The 21567-nt window shown below is 47.1% G+C and overlaps 5 protein-coding genes across 6 annotated transcripts; 2 read left to right on the top strand and 3 right to left on the bottom strand.

Annotated features, from left to right (window-relative positions):
- Positions 1 to 499: 499 nt before the first annotated feature.
- rpl31 (ribosomal protein L31) lies at positions 500 to 2424 on the bottom strand. Its single transcript, XM_053417043.1, has 5 exons — positions 2369 to 2424; positions 1778 to 1881; positions 1295 to 1420; positions 716 to 828; positions 500 to 622 (listed from the first exon to the last, which is right to left on the bottom strand). Exons 2-5 carry the CDS (start codon positions 1879 to 1881, stop codon positions 591 to 593), a joined length of 375 nt encoding a protein of 124 aa, XP_053273018.1. The 5' UTR covers positions 2369 to 2424; the 3' UTR covers positions 500 to 590.
- Positions 2425 to 4129: 1705 nt separating this feature from the next.
- Positions 4130 to 13235, bottom strand: zc3h13 (zinc finger CCCH-type containing 13). Its single transcript, XM_053417417.1, has 20 exons — positions 13083 to 13235; positions 12265 to 12432; positions 11977 to 12071; positions 11685 to 11799; positions 11379 to 11490; positions 11079 to 11245; positions 10813 to 10961; positions 10464 to 10664; positions 10216 to 10368; positions 9776 to 10113; positions 9190 to 9642; positions 8842 to 9087; positions 8200 to 8701; positions 7985 to 8097; positions 6534 to 7727; positions 5716 to 6405; positions 5479 to 5622; positions 5170 to 5370; positions 4851 to 5014; positions 4130 to 4751 (listed from the first exon to the last, which is right to left on the bottom strand). Exons 2-20 carry the CDS (start codon positions 12421 to 12423, stop codon positions 4542 to 4544), a joined length of 5406 nt encoding a protein of 1801 aa, XP_053273392.1. The 5' UTR covers positions 12424 to 12432; positions 13083 to 13235; the 3' UTR covers positions 4130 to 4541.
- Positions 13236 to 13724: 489 nt separating this feature from the next.
- Positions 13725 to 16640, bottom strand: cpb2 (carboxypeptidase B2 (plasma)). The gene is made up of 11 exons (XM_053416908.1): positions 16487 to 16640; positions 16175 to 16250; positions 15982 to 16106; positions 15783 to 15891; positions 15592 to 15693; positions 15339 to 15443; positions 15136 to 15246; positions 14959 to 15049; positions 14482 to 14684; positions 14222 to 14306; positions 13725 to 14143 (listed from the first exon to the last, which is right to left on the bottom strand). Exons 1-11 carry the CDS (start codon positions 16549 to 16551, stop codon positions 13929 to 13931), a joined length of 1287 nt encoding a protein of 428 aa, XP_053272883.1. The 5' UTR covers positions 16552 to 16640; the 3' UTR covers positions 13725 to 13928.
- alg11 (ALG11 alpha-1,2-mannosyltransferase) lies at positions 16623 to 19772 on the top strand. Of its 2 annotated transcripts, XM_053416905.1 has the most exons (6): positions 16625 to 16705; positions 16809 to 16989; positions 17502 to 17723; positions 17832 to 18203; positions 18427 to 18992; positions 19093 to 19772. In XM_053416905.1, the coding sequence occupies exons 2-6, from the start codon at positions 16943 to 16945 to the stop codon at positions 19374 to 19376; spliced, it is 1491 nt and encodes a 496-aa protein (XP_053272880.1). In that variant the 5' UTR covers positions 16625 to 16705; positions 16809 to 16942; the 3' UTR covers positions 19377 to 19772. The 2 variants fall into 2 exon arrangements, with proteins under 2 accessions (XP_053272879.1, XP_053272880.1); XM_053416904.1 differs by having other exon boundaries at positions 16623 to 16989.
- A 262-nt stretch (positions 19773 to 20034) lies between these two features.
- Positions 20035 to 21448, top strand: spp2 (secreted phosphoprotein 2). Its single transcript, XM_053416911.1, has 6 exons — positions 20035 to 20192; positions 20273 to 20391; positions 20488 to 20610; positions 20802 to 20927; positions 21066 to 21114; positions 21261 to 21448. Exons 1-6 carry the CDS (start codon positions 20141 to 20143, stop codon positions 21368 to 21370), a joined length of 579 nt encoding a protein of 192 aa, XP_053272886.1. The 5' UTR covers positions 20035 to 20140; the 3' UTR covers positions 21371 to 21448.
- Positions 21449 to 21567: the final 119 nt, after the last annotated feature.

The raw sequence follows: 21567 nt of genomic DNA on the forward strand, positions 1-21567 counted from the left end.
AATAAAGTTGTTAATGTACTATTTGTCAATTGTTTATTTGATTAATTGCTGAGATTGGCATCCCCTTCCTTTTTATGACTAGAAACTGTATTAATATTCTTAGTGTAATGTCAAAACAGCCCAAAATATCAAAATAATAAAGAGTTTGACCCTAAAGTGTCAGAAAAGAGACCTGAGAGGATGCATTACTTGGCAAAGCAGTAAATCTGCAATTTTTGAACCTGTGCATATCCTACCTGCTGATTGTAATAAATCTGTGTCTAAATGTCTATATCTGAACAAAACATCTGGATGACCTCCACCGTCACATTTGTATTTTCAGTTTATACAGATTCAACAATAGTAATGATAACTAATATAAAGCACAACTTTTAAGGTAGACGTGTCAGTCTGTCGAGGATTACGTCTCAAATAACCATGCAACTATTACCAGGTTACTGTTGAAACTTTCAGTAATGGGATATTGATAATATAAACATAAATATAAGACACAACCCAAATCAAACAGTCGAGTGCAGAATCAGAAAGAAAGACAAAAAAAGAGCTCTTTTTTTTTTTTCTCATTTATTCCACTCGCAGAGGGGACAAATTTAGTTTTCATCAACATTGACTGTCTGCAGACCTGTTGGGGAAAGAAGAGAGTGAGGTGTCAGTGAGCGGTCGTTTTTGCTTCATTATTTATTTATTATTTGAAAGTCCATGAACATGTGTTTACCTTTGCATGTGGTGACAGGAACGTACGTGACCAGGGTGTACAGTTTGTTGGGAGAGTCTTCGTCCTCGTTACGCTTCCTGGACAGACGTACGCGTATCCTGTACGGCACGTTCCTGAAAAACATAATAGATACAGATGTAAGCTTTTTGATATGTTGCTGCAAACTTCACAGGCCTGCAGATGTGCCATGACTCCAAGTAAGTCTCAAAACATTGTCAAACTGAGCGACCTAATAAAATGTCACAATAAATGAGATGTGGTGGGTCAAGGGTGCATTGTGCGCTGAACCCACACTCAGATGTTGAAAACTACAGTGAACAAATTAATGTGTTGTCATGGAAAAACCTTGAATGTCTTTTCTTCAGCCTTTAAGATACAGTGATCTAAGCAAAGATGGTTACAACTTCTTATACGTCTGAGTGACAGCCAACAGATGCCAATTAGTTTGTTTCCCTATATTAGTCCCATCACATTCAAACTAGTGGCATTTACTCATTGACACACACCTAAACAAGATTTTAGAAATTGAACTTAAAGCTGTTGATTCTTCAGATGTGAGCACTGAGGTTATCCTCTCACCTGACACCCTTGCTCCACACTGCCTTGTTGAGACGAGTGTCAATGCGCACATCGGGAGTTCCCATCTCCTTCACTGCGAACTTGCGGATCTCCTTGATGGCACGGGGGGCCCTCTTCTTGAAACCCCTGCAAGACATTACCAGTATTAACAAGAGATGCTGACTGTGGTCAAACAAAAACACTTAAGTCCTCAGTTCACTGGATCTTTTAACTATTATTATAAGTCACAGATATGTTTCTTGTGTGTGAAATCTAATGGGTGAACATTGGTTCTGACACCAACCAAAACGAATGTATAGCTGCACTTTTCAGTGTTCAGCACTGACACACATGTTTTTATCTCTTTTTGCAAAAACTTTAAAACAAATCTAAATAGAAAGATCTGAGCATCATTTAAAACTGACCTCAGGTGCATTAACACTAACTTATGAGCTTATTAGTCCACATGGCCCCAGCCTCCCGTGTCCTCTTCCCAGTACTCACACTCCATGGATGCGCTTGTGAACGTTGATGGTGTACTCTCTGGTCACCACCTCGTTGATGGCTGAACGCCCCTTCTTCTTCTCTCCTTTCTTAGTTGGGGCCATCTGCAGAGCAACAAACTAGCATTAGTACACGAGAGCACGTTAGCATGTCCGGCGCTAGCACCGCTAGCCAACACCAGTGTATTTGACGGGAGGCAAGTGCTAACGTCAACTCTGGCTAAGCTAACGCGGGGATTATGTTATTTTAAACGACAGGGTAAACACAGGAGCCTGAACGAAGAATTACACAAAATCAAACTGGCACCATTATTTAAACTATTTGACAATTAGACAGGTCTGTGGAGAAGACAGCGCAAACTCGACTGAGCCACAATGGCAGCTGGAAGCCACCGGGGCTCAGTGGACCCGAGCGCGACCATCCGCCCTCTTTAATCACATTTATCGACTTTAAACCGCCTCAAAACTCTCAGATATAAAACTATAGAGCGATGATATGTGTAGTTATACGTGATGTTTGGTGAATTAGAGCTTTAATGTGGCAGGATGGCGTCAGATTGGAGGGAATTGAAATCCCGGAGAAAATACTCACATCGACTCTAGGTTGAGACGGAAGCCGGAAGGACGGAATCAACGGCGGAGGATTGTGGGTAAAGGAAACCGGTCCGTTTCTCGTCCACAACAGCGGCGCACGTACAAAGGTTCCTAGTGTTGATGATGTCAACACCAAACTAAACAGAACATGAAATTAACTTTGGTATTATATATATTTTTGTTGTTGTTTATTGAATCATACACAGGATAACAATGATTAAATAATTCAACCAAAACCTAAAATAGAGGAACCAAGTAACAGGCAGTAAAAAAATAATGTTTATAATAAACAGTGTTCTACCATCTTTTTATGTTTAGAAAATAGTTGAACCAGTCAGTCTTAAGAACAAGTTCTTTATTTAACCAAAATAACATTCTGTAGCCATTAAGACTATTTACACAACATATAGAAACATTTTATACAAATACATTTTAAATTGATATTTGCGCCTTTGACAATTATGTGATAGGCAGAATTAGTTAAAAAAAATCATTCATGTTTATATATACACAAGGTTTTGAATCAGTTAGAGAGAATATAATCTTTACCCCATTCACAATATAATAAATATTTATTTTTGTGATGAGGTGTAACCAGATGAGACCTATCCTCTATTTGTGTGGGCTCCCCTGAAACACTTGTATCAAATAACAGTGCTTTGTTCATATAGACGATAGACCATATGAGACATAACAATTTATAGAGTATGGAAGTATAGATCCTGGAGGTAGAACTTCCTCTTTAGACTGTAGGAGTGAAGATTCTTTATCGCTCATTCATAAAGGTAACACAAGCTTCATGTGGCTGCAATCGTACACTGTAGTACTTACCTAACAAAATGCAAAAGTCCGCATCTGGTAATTATAGTCATTGCTCCTCTTAAGCTATTTAATCTGGATTTTAAACTAGCACCTAGTTTGAACTTGGCAAATATCATACATTTATTATACAGTAAAATAAAAATACAGTGAACCCAGATATCGTTACTTGCACATGTTGCCATGAGAAAGAAACACCCTGGGAAAGTGTCTGCAAACATCGTAGAGATCTCAGGCTTCATCAGATCCCAGCGTCTCTGCGTCCGTAATGTCACTGAGGTGTCAGGTCACAGTCTGACAGCCCGGAGGAGGAGGCTTCACGTTAAATCCAGGTTTCTCTACGATAACGGCATTTTCCCCCCAATGTAATTCTGTTCATGATTTGTCCTCTGAATTCTCACATGTTTAATCCAACGTACTCTTTTAAAACTTTGACTCTGGATGAAGAAGCACTATGACACAGAAGTGGGGTGTCAAGTTCAAATTAATTATCTTCAGTCATTTGTTTTATTACCTAAGCACTCTAGTGTCTTTTCCTACTGGGAGCACTGGGGCTCCTTTTTGGACGGCGTGGGCTGTTTGTGGCGAGTCCTCCCACATGGCAGTGTTGGCGATCTGGCATTCCGCAGTGTTTTCAGGACGACATTGTGAAACTATTCAACACAAATACATGAAGCAAAAAAAAACAGTTTCTACAATCTCACAGTTGTAACAACTAACAGTTGAGGAATAGTTTGGCAGTGCTTGTTCATGAGAAAACATTCATTCAAGTCCCGGCAGGATGTTTCACTTTCAGAGATTTATGCTGCAGATATTTTGTGATATGATGGAAACACCCCCCACCCCGCAAAAAAATAAAACTGTCATCACAACTACAAGTGTCACATTATTTGAAGGCTGCACAGTCACTTCATACAAAGCAAAAGACCCGTTACAGAAATCAACATCTAACCATTTTAATGCACAGTTGTTGTGAACCAATGCACAATATATGAAAACAAGTCATAAGAACTTGGTTAGGCAGGTGAAATGGACAATTAAAAAGATGCTCTAAAATACTGTAATGCACACGCACAAAAAACTCATGACATAATTTCACATGTTATACCATTCTCGAACGCCGTTCATGACACGTCTCCATAGGCTAGAAAGTCCAATAGTCTATGGCACAGCACTTGCAGGTCGTCAAAAACATGTTAAGCATAAATGAAATCCACAAATTTGCTGTTTTTGTTTATTTTCTCTCGTATCTAAAAAGGCTGTGTATGTAATGCAATGGGGAAGAGAGATTGAGATCAGAGTTTAAGAGAGGTGACGGCGAAGAAGTCTTTTACTCGTTAAGCTCATTTCTTTCAGGACACACACACCTCAGGCTGAGCTGTGCTGAGCTTACTACTACCACCACTACCGGCTGCAGAAACCTCGGCCGCCGGCGCCGACCCGCTGTCGGGCCTTTCCGGGGCCGAAGCCTGGCCAGCCACGGTCCTTCTGAAGAGACGCATGCTCATCTGCAGCAGCTCGTTGTCTACCACGGGCGTAGTGGGGTACTGCTTGGTTAGGCCCTGAGGGAAAAAAACAAGATCAAGAGATGTAAGGGGGTCTTATTTGGAGAAAACAGACAATCAACACAGAAAAGGGCAAAACGGAATTCATGTATCTACCTTGTCATTTTTTAACAGCTGCCGACGGATGGCGAAGTCTCTGCGGGCACACAGGGCCTTGCAGCAGGGCCCGAGGTTTGTCAGTAGACCTGCCCGCTCCACCCGCCTGTTCAGGGCCGCCATGTTCAAGGCCCCAAGCTCATGCTCGAACAGCTTGTCGGCCTCTGGAAAGATGGAGGAGAAAGATTTAGACGAATGGATCTCACAAAAGAAATCGACACTATCCCAATTCTAAACTACAGTTAAAATCCAGAGTTTGCAGATTAAAAAGATGGAATCATGTTGTGAATTTATGGCTCAACAGTGTCTCTACTCTCACCTTTAGGGTCGTCCATCTCAGCCCTGCACACCTCTTTGACCTGCTCCAGGAGCTTGGGCCCGGCGAGGCGCTTGGAGATGCCCGTCCTAAGAAGCACGGCCCCTGGGGTGAATCGGAGCAACGCTGCCCCTGCTGCCCGGGGTTCCTGCTTCTTTTTGGGCATCAGGCTGGACCAGTCCACATCGATCACATCCAGAGGACCTGTCGGGTTAGAGAAATGGGGATTTCAATTTCCAAGGTGGATCTTTATGGTTTTATTGTCTTGTTATGATTTGCATAGTAGCCCATAGTGAAGGAATTTCCTGTTACCTGTCATTTTTTCATCGTCCTGCTGATCCTCTTTTTTCTGACTATCAGCAAGAATTTCATCCAGCTCATCATCACTGATTGGCTCATACTCCTCGCCAACAGATGGCACTGATTGGCCATCGTCTTCTTTACCGTCGTGGTCTCCTGAGAACACAGCACAGACAGATTCCTTTAAACCCACGCTGGAAATTGGAAAAAAGGTGACACTGAAACGCAGACATGCTTGAATCCTCTTACCGTCAATGCTGTCTGTCTTCTCCAGCTCCCGTTCCCGTGGCTCTCCCATGAGATGGTGACTGTTGCTGGCTTTCTCGGTCTCAGGTTGGCCAAAGGCTTCTCTCGGCAGCAGAGGCTCATATTCGCTCCTGTCCGGCCGCATCATGTCCCCTCGCAGGTCTCCTCTCATTTCCCCTCTAATGTCTCCCCTCAGGTCCCCTCGTCCTACAGGCCTGAGGTCCCCGTGGGGCGGCAGGTCCATCATCATCATCCTCTCTCGATCGCCGCCCCTCTCGCCTCTACTGTCTCTCTCCCGGTCCCTCTCCCGCTCCCTTTCCCGCTCATGCTGCTGGATGAGTCCTTCAGGGAGCAAGCGTTCCCTGTCCCTGATGTCCCGCTCCCTCAGGAGAGGTTCACGGCCGGGACGCATGAGCAGGGGCTCTCGTCCCCTAATGGGCCAGTCCCTTTGTTCTGGCTCCCAGTCTCGTGGTTGTTGGAGGGGCTGCTGGAGAAGCAACGGTTGCTGCTGCTGCTGCGGCTGTTGGGGAGGAGGAGGCCGGAGGTCCTTACGGTCTCGTTCCCGCTCGAACGGCTCCCGTTCTCTCTCCCGCTCTCTACTGTCATAGGAGCCTGCGCGGGACCTGGATCTGGTCTGTCTCTCGGAGTCAGGAGAGCTGCGTCTGGAGCTGTGGCTGTGAGAATCCTGCCGGTCTGTGAGACAACAGAGAACATTAGGGTTTTAAATGAGTAACATACTGTTGTGTTGTCTGTACTGTTCCTCGATGCATTTAGCAAGAAGGAACTATGATTCCATGATGTGTTTGTTAGTGTGAGTTTACCTGATGAGGTGCTGCGGCTTGGCTCTCCTCTCCTCAGCTGGTCAATTCGAGATTTCCTCTCAGCCACAGGAGGCTCATTTACAACCGGCCTCTCTCTCTCCCTCTCTCGGTCGCGGGAGTTGGCGCCCGGCTGTCTTCCCCGGCGGGATCGTGGACCCTGGGGGTCCTCGCGGTTTGCGGACTCGTTAGAGGGTGATCTCAGGCGTCGAGATGATGTGCGGCTCTGGTTGCTTCCCATGCTGCTGCTGCGAGTCTGCTCTGGAGGAGGTTTGCGGAGCAGAGGCTGGGACATGAGAGGCTGTGGAGTCAAAGTCTGCAGAAGCATTGGCGGATCCTGGGGGAGCAGCGGGGCAATGGCTGGGGGGTTACACCTCTCCCTGTCCCTGCCCAGCCGAGGACCAGCACTTCTCCTAGGAGGCTCAGCAGGAGCCAGGGGAGCTGTGACCTCCTCATCTGACCAGTCACTGAAGTTGTCCATTTTTGGTAGTGGAGCCGGCTCTGCGCTGACAACAGGGGCACGGTTATCAGGCCTCATTGAGGGTGGTGGGGTCCGGGGACCCCTCTTCTTCTTATTATGTGGCTGATGAGCTGCAGTATCTTCCTCAGATACATCGGACTCTGCTCCTCGCGAGCGTTTCCGCTTTCTGTCAAGCGCCTTCTTCTTGGGAACTTTCCTGGGTGATTGCAAGGCTGGAGGAGCATCTGCAGGAGCAGCAGCTGGGGGCTCAATGTTTAAACGGTCCCCGACTGGAGCTAAAATCTTGCCAGTGTTTATCTCTTCATCTTTGCGACCCTTCTTCAGCCCTTTCCTCAGTGACTTAGTCTTCTTCTTGCCTTCCTCGTGGGGCTGGGTTCCAGTTGTGTTTTCACTGCTGGTGACAAGGACTGGAGGAGCAGGAGGAGGTGGAGGAGGAGCAGGAGGTGGCGTGGATTCTCGCTGGTCTCTGCCTCTGACACGGGAGTCCGGCGCGTCTGAAAGGTGGTCGGCCCGCCTATCGCCTCCTCTGTTGCGGTCCCCACGAGGCTCTACGTCTTCGTGTCGACTGCGTGCCTCCCGTTTGTCCACCGCTCCTCTGCGCTCCTCATCCTTCCAGTGACTGGGCTTGTCATCAGAAGGAGCCGGCCTCGGTGGAGTACGCAGCAGGGGCTCCTGGGGTCGCACCACCTGGCTCAGCAGACGATGCTTGTCGCCACCTGCACACAGAACAGTCACATGACTACATTTAGACCTTCAAGGTCTAAGTCCAAGCTAAACCAAGGAAAACTAAACTTTAATTAGTTTAAAGTGAGTTCCAGTGTGTGCATTATACGAGAAGCGCATTCCCCATCAAACAGGAGTGTGTCCCTTCAAAAAAGAATTTGCCTACTGTCAGATGTAGGCGCACACAATGGGCTGGGGAGGAGGGGCTGTGGGTGGAGCTTGGCCTGCCCTCGGCCAATCGGGCGCTCACTTTTGTCGTCTCCACTGTTGTAGCCGTCGCTGTCGGCCGGACTGAGGTCCCTGGCTGCTCGCTTCGGGCTGGCCCGGGGGCTCGGGCTGCTCTCCGGCCTGGGCCTCTTACGACTAAAGGAGGAAATAAAAGTTTTTACAGTTTGATCATTACACCTGTGAAGTTTGAATACTGTGGTCATGTACACAAGATAAATAGATTAAGTGGATAGTTGCCTCGTCTTGCGATCGTCCCGGGTGTCTCGAACAGGCCGCTCCTCCCTGGTGTCATCTCTCCTCTCCCGCCTATCCTCCCTTCCCCTCTCTCTCTCCCTTTCCTCCCATTCGCGCTGCCTCTCTCGCTCTCGCTCCCGCTGCTCCCTCTCCCGTTCTCGCTCCTTCCGCTCCCTCTCGCGCTCCCTCTCTCTTTCCCTCTCCTCTCGCTCCCGCTCCCTCTCCTCTCGCTCCCGTTCCCTCTCTCGTTCCCGCTCGCGCTCCCTCTCCCTGGCCCGCTCCCTCTCTGCAGCCTCCCTCTCCTTCTCGCGCTCCTTTTCCCTCTCCTTCTCTTTTTCCTTCTCCCTCTCCCGTTCCCTGTCCCTTTCCCGCTCTCTCTCTCGATCGCGGGTCCGGTCGTCTCGTCGCTCCTCCACTCTTTCTGTCCTGCGATCGTCTCTCCTATCCTCCCTCTCAGGCTCATCTGATCTCCCCTGGTGTCTGTTTGGAGAAGCTGCTCTTTGATCTGGGAAAACAGAAAGTTTACATTGTTAGCCGATTAAAAAAAATACGATACTCATGACATCGTTTTTAATCCGCTGCAGGGGGATCCCTGTTTACTTACTATTTACACAAGCTTAAAATAAAGCAAACCCAAACCCTCACCTCTCTCTCGGTTGTCTCTGCGATCCCTCTCTCCGTGGCCTCCTCTCCTGTCATAGGAGGAGTCCCGGGCCTGCTCTCTGCGGTCACCATCATAGCGATCTCGGTCTGAGCCCCTCTCTGAGCTTCTTTCGGTAGCGCTGCGATCTGTGCTCCTCTCCACACTCCTCTCTCGCGCCACACTGCTTCGGGACTCCCAGTTGTCGTGGGTACTTTCCAGTTGGGAACCTCTGGAGTTTCTGTTTGAGCCTGACAGATGATAAAATACAGTAAGAAAAAAACCAAGCACAGTGTAGGAGTTTGTCAGTGACTGCAAATTATATAGAAGCTAAATGCAATGTTAGTTATTACCTTTATCAGACGTTTCATTTGTACGCCCTCTCCCTCTTCCGTTCCTCTCAGCTCTGTCGGTCCTGTTCTCAGTCCTCACTCCATCCTCACGACCATGTCCTCTCCCATAACTCCTGTCGTCCTGAGCGGGTTCCTCCTTTCTGTAAGTATCAGTCCTCTCCCTCTCTCGCTCCTTCTCTCGATCTCTGTCCTTATCCCGGTCCCTCTCTCGTTCCCGCTCGCGATCCCGCCGCTCCAGGGACTCTCGACTGGACCGGGTGTCTGTCCTGCTCTCTCTGGAGTCCTTTACATCCCTGCTGTCTCGATGGTCGCGGACGGTTTCCCGTCCTCTATCGCGAGTGTCCCGTCGCTCACGAGCCTCCCTGGTCTCCCTGTCGTCACGTGATGACACCTGTTCCGAGTCATAGTCCCGGTCGTCACGGACACTGTCTTTCTCTCGCTTGCTGCGGCTGTCTGTTTGGAAAAGATACTGATTATTTACTAAGTTATTGGATTTGCCTTTACAGCCTCATGGCACAATGTGGAAAGGAAGTATATAACAGAGTTACAAGACCAAAACAGTAAAACAACACGATTATACCAATACCATCTCTGTGCTCATGTCTGCGCTCCTGGGCGGGCGGACTCCTCTCTCGGTCACCACGACTCCTCTCGCGGCCCCTGGAGTGCTGCCGGCCAGGGCTCGATCTGTTGGAGCGGCGTCGGGGCGAGGAGGCGTCGTGGGAGGCCGGAGGTGACCTGGAGCGCCTGGAGCTCTGTGGTGAGGACCCTGCTGCAGCACTGCTCCGGTGGTAGGTGGGAGAGGAGGAGCGACGCCGGCGAGGAGACGGCGAGTGGCGCTGGGCAGAGGAGCCAGAGTGGGACGACGGGGAGTGGTGGCGGGAAGGAGTAGGGGTCCGCTGGTGGCGTGGAAGAGACGGAGACCTGCAGTGAGAAAATAAATGAGTGTTACCCTGCCCACAATTTATTGATCTAAGTGAATAACGGATGACATGTAAGACTATATTTGATTTCACATGTGCTTACCTGCGAGGAGGGGAGACCAGCACTGAGGTTTTATGGGACAAAGCTTTAGGAGAGGTGGATTTCTTCCGCACTGTGGGCGAAGGACATCTGGTGGGAGAAGGCTCTTCTGATGTCACCGACCGCTTGGCTTTGTGGGAACTATCTGATCGGTCTCTGTAAAAAGTTCAGATTCAAAAGAATGAGGATTATAAGTTGAGCTGAATAACTGGAGACAGTAGCAGTTTACCAACGATAGGTCCACAATTTACCTGCGTTTCTCCTTCTTCTCTTTGTGTTTCTCTGTATCTCGTCCCCGATCTTTCCCCTCCTTCGGCTTCTCCTCAGACTTCTCCTTGTTTTTGTGCTTGCATTTGTGTTTCTTCCCAACCACAGGGAGGTCCAGAGGGACTGGTGGAGGAGGACTGGGGGTACGAGGTCCTTTCTTTTTACTGTGGCTCCCTTTTGTAGACCTGGTTGGAAAAAGATAGAAACGGCTCAAATTGTAGACATCTAAATAGACAACATTTTCATAAAATATTGCCAAAATATTCGGAATAATTTTCAGGATATTTCGCTTACTAGACCAAAAGAAATGAAAACTGAACAAAAAAAACACACCTGGTAGATTCTGAAACAGGCGAGGAAATGGACGCCTTCTTCTCTTTCTTCCCAGAGCCTGGCCCTTTTGTTCCACTTTTGTGTTTCGGGGAGCCACCGGATTTCCTTGGCGACAGTGAATCTTTGGAACTCAACTGCTCTGGGGAGGCCTGAGGGGAGGGACAACAATCTGATCATGAGTCCCACGTATATAGACCATACCTCAATGCACTGAATCCCCCTGGAGGAATTTTTGAAAAAAAAGGGAGAAACTCATGGCTGCACACCTTGGGCAAGGCGGTGGTTCTGGTTTTGGCAGGGGTCTCTTCTTTCTTGATGACAATCTCCTCCCTCTTTTCCAGGTTCTCCTGCTCCAGTTTCATCAACTCACGTTGAATCTTCTGGCGCTTCATTTCTAGGGATAACTCGTAGTCGTAGTCACCGATATCTGAGTCTGTAAGTCAAGTCAGAGAGCATATTAATAATATTAAAGTAAAAATCATAAAATCTACTAAAGAGCCTTTAGGACGCTGACAATTCATCAGGTCACTTGTCCATTAAATATTTAACACATCAAGGTACTGAACCTTCTCGATTGGTTTCCCACTCTGTGGGCTCTTCTTCACTGGCTGGAGTGCGTTCCTTTGTGATCTTTATGTCCTCCTTCTCCCTGTGTCGGCCTCTGGAGGAGTCTCTCTGCTGCACATAGGGACAAACACTGATGTTGGAATGACGCAGACGTGTTGCATCGACTCCTTTGCTTCCTCTTGTTTACATAGACTAAATGCTCAATACACAATTGAAGTCCACCAAAGCCATTTCTTCATTTAAAATAGAGTCTGTACCTACACATTCACCGACAGATGACTACTTTCAAATGTCAGAGAACTCACTCTTGCTGTCGGGGATGCGGGCTCGTCTACGTCACGCTTCAGGTTTTCTGAGTCAACATCCTGTCTTTTATTCTTCATCCTCTCCCGCAGATCACCTGTGGGCCGCTCGGTTGACCTGAGACATGACATAAACAAAGAAAAGAAAAAACCCAGACATGTTGTGAGGCGACTGCACAGATCATAGATCCAAGTGGATATGGACAGAATTAAAAAAAACAATCCACATGGCAAAGGACAGAATTAAAAAAAACAATCCACATGGCAAAGGACAGGTGTAGGCGAGCCGTCTTACCGGAATCCTTTGGCCCGTGGTTGAGTTCCATGTGTGTAGCGACAAGTGTTGCCGTAACTGCAATTTCCGGTCTTCAACCAATTTCTGCAGTGACTCTGAAAGGGACAAACACAGAGATTAATGAGACAGAGCGACATCCACTGACTGAACCGGGACTGGGACGTTTCACGGTTGACGGCCTGCGCTGATCTTTGAGACGAGGCGAACAATAAATCACAACACAAGCATTATACAAACTCTTGAAACCCCAGCTGGCAATCATGTGTGTGCAGTTTACTTCATACATACATCAGCAGCATTACTCCCAGTGCTGGGACCGAGTCTCTCGAACACGCTGGGCCGGCGGGAAGGGGCGGCGGGGTTGCTGGTGCTGCTGGTCGTGGTGCTGCTGCTGTCAGATATGGTCTTTGAATTCTCCACTGTTACTTTCCGCCTGATCTTGGACATTCTGCAGGACTGAATGAAAAAACACAGCTTCGTGACATGTCTGCGTGGCGTCACCTGCAACAGCACAAGTCCACTCTCAGCAGGAATGTTATAAATACAAGTGAATGGACTAAAGGCTTTAAAAAAAACACCACGTACAACTGTACAACGCTGGCGGATGCACGTCCATTCCTCACTTCATTCATTCTGAGTGCAAAGACACACATGTTAGCATATGGATCTACGAATGAGACGCACACATTTTAGTTAGTACTCTACAGTTCTTGCTGCAACAGGTTTCCAATGGGATCCCGCACAGGCACGCGTGTAAAATACAAAAGTAGACGCTCTGTTGTTGTCCTGCTCTGCTGCTCACTTCTATCAAGCTAGTCTTAATGCTAGCTAGCTTCACATTAGCTAACGTTCTAGGCTAAGCGCACGACTCTAACGTAATTGTTTATGTCTCGAGTCCATTCGGGGTTTATGTAAAACCCAGCCAGTTAGAGGCTAACGGTTTTTAACTTAGCGTGACTCACACAGGAGAGCACAAACGAGTGGGTGCTAATGCTAACGTTAGCCAGCCAGGGGGCTAATGGTGTTCTATAGCAGCGCGGGGGCCTCGCAGCCGCCTGCAAGCCGCTTCTCTGCGGGGCAGCGTGGAGGGAAAACAGCTGCCTCACCCAGGATATTGATTCGGTGTCGCATCTACTTTGGTCCGGCGAGGGGATTCAGCTCGTGTAGAAATAACAAGGCTTTACTCTTTCGAACCAGAGGCAGAAACTGCCCGGAGCTCGTTCATGGTGGCGGAGAGAGCGCAGCTTACGGCCGCTTCTTCTTCTCTTGTTTGTTAGGAGGAGGCTTGGACTCCAGGGTGCTGCGTTAGCGCCATCTATTGGTAATCTGAACGCACTACCCATCGACGTAACCATAGACTTTATGTGAAGAATTTATATATATACACCAGTCGATTCATTTTTATTTATTTATAATGTTTGTATTGCAACGTATAAGACTGTATTTACAATATTCAATTATTGTATAATTGTCGTAAACTAGAATTTAATGGATGCAATGATTTTATATTTCCTATTTTTCATATCCCTATATACAGTCTATTTATTTTATTTAGTTAGTTTATTGCTTTTCAAAATGTCATACATACATATTTTAGACTGTATAAAAAGATATAGTTTATTCATTTCTGTTTAGTTTATTTATTAACTAAACATTCACACGTTTATAATTGTATTCATACGTTCTACATATGCAAGACACAGCAATACCACGGGCACAGTTATAATTAACAGAAGACTGCTAATCCATAACTTCTATCAGTTTATTGAACCGTTTACATATATATATTTGTTTATGTTATATGCAAACATTCAAAAGAATCTTAAAAAAAATAGATTCCCATAATACGTATAGTAGGAATGCTACAAAAAAATCATGATCTTTAAGCGATAGTACAGAAACTGTAGGGTTTCATTGACAAACTCAACGATGAACTTCCACCCTTCAACGTCTCAGGCAGCTCGAGGAGAATCTGTGGGATCTTGTGTTTTCTCAATAACCTTCAGAGCGATGGTCTTCACAGCGATCAGAGCTTCATTGCAGGCCCTGGAAATCTGAGAGGGTGGCAGGAGGAAGCCGTAACTCCCGCGGTCCTGCAGCTCAAACGTGAAGGAGTATTTGATGCCGAGGTTGTACGCCCAGTCATCAGAACCCCCAGGAGCCAGGTCTGGAGATCAGACACCTCCACTTGAGCACATGAGAGTCACTGCATCACACAAGCTGCGAAAAAAAGCTCCATACTTACATATTGTCTTTCCTCCAGCACCATATTTATAGATGTTCCTGTAATGTCTTTGGATTTTCTGGGCAGCTTCTTGGGCCATCTCAAGCTGTAACACACACACACAGATATCATGCACTATAAAGTCAGGCGTAGATGGGAAAGCATTTACGTAAAATAGGATCCCACATTTGAGTATGTTTGGTAAACTCTGGCTGTGACTGTTACACTCTTTTTTCTGATGGATCAATTGTTGTTTTATTAATTGGCCCGAACCCACTCACCAGGTCCCTGTGGTTCTCCGCTTCCTCCAAGGAGCAGGAGTAGGGGAAGAGCAGCATCTGAGAGTAGGAGTGGATGGAGAGGTAGAACTGGACCGAACTCTTGTGGTTACGCAGGAAGTTGGCCACGGCCTCGGACTCGGGCTCCGACTCGGGGAAGGCGCCACAGTAGATCTCGGAGCAGGGGTCAGAAGACGCCCCCTCAGCTGGGAAGAGCAGCAACACTTGTTGTATACACACTAGTCATGAGCATCAGTATTCAATGAGTGTCAGGATATTTCTACATTTAAATTAATGTCTGTGGAATTCATACATCATTTTTAAGAAAGGAGTTATCTCAAATAAAGAAGACATTTTAAAAATAGTGGCACATAATGAAATAAAACAAGATAATAAAGATAAAGATAAGAGAACGTAAGGATTTGGTTTTAAGACTTCGCTGCAAAAAGATTGGTGCAGGAATCTTGGGAAATTACTGACTGCACCAGTTGGCGTCAAAGTTCCTGTTGAGATCGGCTCCGATGCAGTTGCTGTTTCTGCTGACGGAGCGGTTCTTCCTCCACATCCTGTTCTGAATACAAATAAACAAATAAACAACTCACGACTGCAGTTAAGGTAGCTTTACCAAACATGACTTGTGTTGGCATGTGATCTCACTGTCGTCCACGTGAACTCGTATCCATCAGGGTTCATGACGGGCAGCACGTAGACGTCCATGTTGTCCAGTATTCTGGTAATGTCCGGGTTTGTATTGTAATATGACAAAGACTGTGGGGGGGCGGGGAGACGATGATTTTAAAAGCAGATCTGATCTGACTCTTCGTGACATTTCCAGACTGCTGCAGGTTTAATATACTCACATATTGCACGAACCATAAGCAGAAAGCAGGAGCGATCCACTCTCTGGCGTGGATTCCACAGTCGATCCACATTGCTTTCTTGTTTGGTCTGTTATTTAGAGTTAACTGCAAAGGTGAGAAAGGTCAATCATTTAAAACAGGAAAACAGGAAGTTTCTAAACACCTTGCACCTGAAAACACGAAGAATGCTCCTTAAGTTGAGCTTTAGCATCTTAAGAGTCATTAGAGTTTATTCCTTGTTGGTTGATGTTACCTTCAGAACATACAGTGGTCGCTTTTCAGTTGAGGAGCCAATGAGAATAGCTTTGACCGTGGTGGGGTTGTCATGTGTGATCCTTTCTATCCAATAATAGATCTACAATGGAGACAGTGTGTTTGAAATCCAAACTGTCCATTAACTGCAGTAAACAGCCGTCAATTTGTCGATAAAGAGAAAAAGCGTACGTCCTCCAGACTGTGATATCTCTCATAGAAAGTTGAGCTGCTTCGTGGGTCTGAGGAGTCGTTCATCGTCTGCATCTCGATCAACTCATTGGTGTTGGCCAGTAAAACCCTAGGGAAAAAAAAAAACCTGTTAACACACTGCCCAGCTGGGATGATAGATTGTGTGTCATCCTTGGTGAGTGGGTGTTTCTGGACATACTGGTGTGTGATGGCGTGTTTGTGTAGCAAGCCCCTGATGACCCCAGAGCTGTTTGCAGGGACAAACAAGTGGACTGTCGTCTCTTCCTTGATGTACTGAGGTGAAACCGGCTGCCATAAAGCTGTCTGTAAAGAGGGAGTACAGCATTAAGATTTACAGGAGGGAATTAAACTAGACGATTGCAATTTCTAACCTCATATTGGGTGGACACGTTCCTCACGATGTCCACTTGCTCCTGTGTTGTTGGGATGATCGACAGAACTTGATCTCTGAGTAAAAAGAAGACGAGACATCAGATTAATAAATTGCCCACCTGTGAATGTGTTTTCACCTGTAATATCATCAGAATGCAAACGTGAGGTGTGTGCGTTGACCTGTCGAGTTTACATGCGTTTTCCACAACATTTGCCTAACCCACTTTCTTTGTGGAAAAATGCTCTTACGTAATAAACAAAACTGTCAATTCATCGTAACTAAAACAGCAACAATCACCACACCAACTCACCCTGTTTCTGTGCAGCAGCCTTTATCCACAGTCAAAACTATAAACAGAAGCACAAGAGTCTTCATTGTGTCGGGATCCAGACGAGAAATGACAGCTTTGTTCAAAGCATGGGGGGTAGGGAGACATTATTGATTGCCACAGTGTTTATTTAGAGGTTAAACTTTACTTTTTTTGAAGGAGCGAGGGCATAGATCAGCCAGCATGGCCGGGTGGGATCAGGTCAGTGTGCATCTCCTACAACTCCAGTTAAACCAGTTGTCAAACTCATAAAATGTCGAAATAAATGAAGAATAAACTATTAAATTGTGTTTAACTCTGAAAGCTGGGAACTGGAGTGTAGTTGCACCTCCTTGCCTTTAGGTGGCGCTACATAAAGGCGAGTGACAGTGTGGAAACACCGAAGGACAGGAAGTGACGGGTTCAAAGGTGATGTGTTGGTGATTTCGTGTTGTCAAGATGTCGGGCCACGATCAGCTGGTCCACTGCCTGTGCGAGTTAACCGGGTAAGATACTTTCCCGGTTTGATAAAAGTGTTTAAACGCATTAATCAAATGTTAAATGTGAAAGTTAAAAGTTAGCAGTTAGCTTGTTGTGTATCGTGGTGCGCGCAGGCTGCTGCTCCGGATGTAGCATAACAACACTACTTCTGGTTATTCAGCTAACTTGGTTATAACTTCTAACTTAAGTTATAAATAAACGAGATGTCTTCTTTGGTGTAACAGTAAAACTACGAAATCTAAACTCACAGCTGGTCCTCGTTAGTGCTCATGTAACTTCCCTTGTTTTGTATTGACTCATCTTCTGTGTCTGTACAAATATCCTTAAATAGTTATAACATATTATTTATCCTCTTTTAAATACATCAAAGCATCACATGTATTTTTAAGTAGAAGATTTCATTGTGATTCTGGAACAGCCTCCTGCTGAAGCCATTTTATTATTATAATAATGATGATAGTACATTTGCTTATTTGCTGTTAACCTCCACTCATTGCTGTGTGTCCCTGTTTTCCAGCTTGCTGTGGAAGTTGCTGCTGCCCCTGGTGTTCCTGTGTGTGCTGCTGATCGCGGTCCTGGTGCTGCTGGTGCTGGCCGTGCGTCTGTGGCTGCAGAGCAACAGGAACGCTCGGCGGGCGAGAGACAACCGTCCGACCGTGGCCTTCTTCCACCCATACTGCAACGCCGGCGGCGGGGGGGAGAGGGTGCTCTGGTGCGCCATCAGATCACTACAGAACAGGTAAGAGGGATGTTGATGCATCCTTTTCCCCTCTGCAATTACTTAAGGGCATTAAAATACCTTTTCTTTACGTGAACTCTTTCTTTATCGTAACCCTCATCTTCACAGGTATGCAGACATCAACGTGGTGGTGTACACGGGGGACCAGGGAGTGACGGGCCCGCAGATTCTGGACGGGGCGCAGCGTCGCTTCAACATCGTGCTCCCACGGCCGGTTCACTTCGTTTTCCTGAGGCACCGGCTGCTGGTGGAGCCCGGCCTGTTTCCTCACTTCACCCTGCTGGGACAGAGCGTGGGCTCCATTTTCCTGGGGTGGGAGGCGCTGACGGAGTTCGTCCCGGACCTTTACATCGACTCCATGGGCTACGCCTTCACGCTGCCGTTGTTTCGTTACTTGGGAGGCTGCAGCGTGGGGAGCTACGTTCACTACCCCACCGTCAGCACTGACATGCTGTCTGTAGTGAGAGAGAGGAACCCCAGGTATTTTATATATTATAGTCTTATAAGCATTTCTACAGAAACACTACAATCTATTTCCTAATTACAGGTTTTCTTATGAATACATTTAATCAAAAAGGCATCAAGAATTAACTTTATTGCCCTCTGCTGGTGATCAGAAGTAATTGCAGCAACTGTAAAGGCGTTTCCCTTTCCTTTTGAATCATATAGACATACAAATTTTATTAATCTATTAATGTCCTAGGTTCAACAACCCAGACTACGTCACCAACAATCTGTTCCTGAGTGCCTTCAAGGTGGTCTACTACTGCCTCTTCGCCCTCCTCTACGGCATGGCCGGCTCCTGCAGTGACCTCATCATGGTCAACTCCTCCTGGACCCTGGACCACATCCTTTCACTGTGGCGCGCGCCCAACCGCACCCACGTGGTCTACCCGCCCTGCGACGTCAGTGGCTTCCTGGACATCCCGCTGGAGGAGGACGGAGACAAGAAGCAGCACTCGATCGTCTCCGTCGGGCAGTTCCGGCCCGAGAAGGACCACCGGCTGCAGATCAGAGCCTTCAAGAAGGTGCTGGACGGGAGGAGGGCGGGCGCGGGGGGCAGGGAGGAGCTGAAGCTGGTTCTGGTTGGCGGGTGCAGGAACCAGGAGGATGAGGACAGGGTGCTCATGCTGAGGGGGCTGTGCCAGGAGCTGGGTGTAGGTGAGCAGGTGGAGTTCAAGCTGAATGTGACCTTCCAGGAGCTGAAGAGCGAGATGGGGGAAGCCACCATCGGACTTCACACCATGTGGAACGAACACTTTGGAATAGGTACTTTATCTAACTGAGCTTATTCTGACACTTTCTTATTTAAATGTTCTTGTTTAGATCATTAAAAAAAGTCATCTACACTTTGCTCCTCCCCCTCTAGGCGTTGTGGAGTGTATGGCAGCAGGGAAGGTCATTCTCGCCCACAAGACCGGCGGCCCCAAGCTGGACATCGTAGTACCTTTCGAGGGCGGCCAGACGGGCTTCCTGGCCGAAGACGAGGACAGCTACGCCGAGGCGATAGAGAGGATCCTGGCCATGACCCCCGCCAGCCGGCTGGAGCTCCGACGCAACGCCCGGCAGTCGGTGGCTCGCTTCTCAGATCAGGAGTTTGACGCCTGCTTCCTCGCTGCTATGGAGCCGCTGATGGGAACGCTGGAACGATGAGGAGAGAGGAGTCGCTCTTTGGTGTGTGTTCACGGGATGTTTGAAACCTTTGCTGCACTCGGGGCGGCGTTTACACCGAAGGACTTTTGTTTGAGATGAATACAAATCATCCCGCTTCGATTTGCAGTTCTGTCCGAGTTGTTTGTAAATAGCTTATTCTGTGAAATGACAGTTGTATCTCTTATTTTACAGGATTCAAACCTCTGTTAGAAGTTCTGCTTTTGTTAAAGAGTGATTTCAAAGAGTATAATATTTAATATGGTGAATAAATGGGAAAAAACGAGTTGTCTAGACATTCCAATCGTGTTGTTAGAACCTCTATATGCCCAAACTGTGAAGTATTTTTGATATCGATGATTGAAATAAAGATGATGGGAGGAAACGGTCATTTCAATCGCTGTGCTTGTGAATTAACTCTAATCTGGATTAAGGGACAGAAAGTTGACGGCCAGGAACATTCAGAGTGAGTTCTTTAATAGAACCAACAACCTGCCTCCTTACACGGGACTATGTGACATCATCAGTCTGTTCTGTGACCAAACCAAAGCCCTGGGGCAGAAAATAGTTTATCAAACATGAGTCCGTGAACATGGGTCGTCACTGTGAGATCGATAGTGCTGAGCAAAGGTTCAGTTACATAGAGGAAGCTGAACGCAGGAGGGAGGGAGGGTTTTTTCAGGGGTTATTGAAGTTAGGACAAACGTTGACCTATTATTAGGGAACTCACGGAAGCACAGAGGATAACTGATTTGGTGCACGTCAAGATGAGGTCACTCGTCGTCCTCTTGGTCCTGCTGCAGACTCTAGGAGCCTCAGGTGAGTGGCGTCCACGATACATAGCAACTATGACCATTGTCTATTATTTTCGTTTTACATTTCATTTGTACAACACGCAGGCGGGCGGCGGTACGACTCCGAGCGGTCCAACAGAGGCCTCGCAGCTGCTGTGGCAGGGCTCAACTCAGTGTATGACGCCAGCCATCTTTACCGGGCGACCCGCAGCTCTGTAAAAAAGGTGAGTGTGCACCTTTAATATTTGTGTAACTTTTTTTAAGTTGGTGGATGGTTTTTAGACTAGGTAGTTGTGTGTGACTCGTGGGATGTGTGACAGGTTGTTCCCGCGGGCCTGAACACCGATGACCTGCTGATGGTGTTCACCGTTAAAGAGACTCAGTGTGTGAAGGCGTCCGGGAGTGACCCGCAGACGTGTGCCTTCCAACGGGGATTCCGTGTGGTGAGATTTTTAATGTCAAATAAAATACAGTTCACAACCCAAAGGCCTGATATCTAGATTCTGGGTAGGACCTGTGTTGACAGACTGATGCAGCCCATTGTTTACATTGGCACAAACGCCCGGGACAGAGTTTGTCGATCGCACACGTTGTGCTGAGATGCAGGTGAAGAGATTCTCCCTTCTCCTTTCAGCCCTCATTCACCTGCTCCAGTCGGGTGAGGGTGTTCCCCACCTCGTCCCGGGTGGAGTCTCTGAGATGTCGAAAGGAGAGCAGCTCCAGCTCCGAGTCCAGCTCCAGCTCAGAGTCCAGTGAGGAGGTGAGGACACAGACACAAGGGGGGAGGAGGAGAGGGAGTGGGAGGAGGGGAGGGTATTTTTCAGTTTTTTAAATTTCAAACGTGCCCTAAATAAATCCTTTAATAACTAGATACATGTCCTTGGCTTTGATTCCACAGATGTCCTCAAGAGGGAGAAACCAGTTCAACGCCCCATTTGAAAACAGAGGTGGGTTTTAACAAGTGATGGTGCAGTACAGATAGTTACTGTTTAAACTCGTGGTGGGATGGTTGAGTCAGCTTGTCAGTCCACCTTCACCCGTGTGATATTCAGGGTATGTTAACTGACCAGTGACCCAAATGTCTTTGAACCAGTCCCAGCTCCTTCTGCACCTCCTTCTGCACCTCCTTCTGCACCTCCTCCTGACGAGACGGTGTATGATCATCCCGGACGAGGAGACACTTTCAGCAACTTCCTGGTGTGAAGGAGCAGCTCTACTCAGGGAAACATTTCGGTGCTGATCAGAAAGCAAACCTGAATTAAAGACAGATTTCGCCCACAATGGTTTGTGTGGTTATTTGTCCAGTTCAATTTATAAGTCGGTGGCAGATCAATAAACATCTCTCTAACTAGTTTTTTTTTTTGTATTTGGCTGTAAACCTCGAAAATGCTGTTAAAATA

The sequence above is a fragment of the Pleuronectes platessa genome, chromosome 24 (assembly GCF_947347685.1).
Source record: "Pleuronectes platessa chromosome 24, fPlePla1.1, whole genome shotgun sequence".
NCBI lineage: Eukaryota > Metazoa > Chordata > Actinopteri > Pleuronectiformes > Pleuronectidae > Pleuronectes > Pleuronectes platessa.

Coding starts and splice junctions, on each gene's coding strand:
- zc3h13 (XM_053417417.1), bottom strand. CDS start 12,423: ATGTCCAAGATCAGGCGGAAAGTAACAGTGGAGAATTCAAAGACCATA. Junction 9,088..9,189: donor AAATGAAACGTCTGATAAAG/GTAATAACTAAC, acceptor ATCATCTGTCAG/GCTCAAACAGAAACTCCAGA. Junction 5,371..5,478: donor GGACGATGAAAAAATGACAG/GTAACAGGAAAT, acceptor CTAACCCGACAG/GTCCTCTGGATGTGATCGAT.
- cpb2 (XM_053416908.1), bottom strand. CDS start 16,551: ATGAAGACTCTTGTGCTTCTGTTTATAGTTTTGACTGTGGATAAAGGC. Junction 15,694..15,782: donor GATATCACAGTCTGGAGGAC/GTACGCTTTTTC, acceptor TCTCCATTGTAG/ATCTATTATTGGATAGAAAG. Junction 14,685..14,958: donor CTTTGACGCCAACTGGTGCA/GTCAGTAATTTC, acceptor TGCTCTTCCCAG/CTGAGGGGGCGTCTTCTGAC.
- spp2 (XM_053416911.1), top strand. CDS start 20,141: ATGAGGTCACTCGTCGTCCTCTTGGTCCTGCTGCAGACTCTAGGAGCC. Junction 20,193..20,272: donor GCAGACTCTAGGAGCCTCAG/GTGAGTGGCGTC, acceptor TACAACACGCAG/GCGGGCGGCGGTACGACTCC. Junction 20,392..20,487: donor CCCGCAGCTCTGTAAAAAAG/GTGAGTGTGCAC, acceptor GATGTGTGACAG/GTTGTTCCCGCGGGCCTGAA.
- alg11 (XM_053416904.1), top strand. CDS start 16,943: ATGTCGGGCCACGATCAGCTGGTCCACTGCCTGTGCGAGTTAACCGG. Junction 18,204..18,426: donor GTGAGAGAGAGGAACCCCAG/GTATTTTATATA, acceptor TTAATGTCCTAG/GTTCAACAACCCAGACTACG. Junction 18,993..19,092: donor GAACGAACACTTTGGAATAG/GTACTTTATCTA, acceptor CTCCCCCTCTAG/GCGTTGTGGAGTGTATGGCA.
- rpl31 (XM_053417043.1), bottom strand. CDS start 1,881: ATGGCCCCAACTAAGAAAGGAGAGAAGAAGAAGGGGCGTTCAGCCATC. Junction 1,421..1,777: donor CACAAGCGCATCCATGGAGT/GTGAGTACTGGG, acceptor AATGTCTTGCAG/GGGTTTCAAGAAGAGGGCCC. Junction 829..1,294: donor GTGTGGAGCAAGGGTGTCAG/GTGAGAGGATAA, acceptor TATGTTTTTCAG/GAACGTGCCGTACAGGATAC.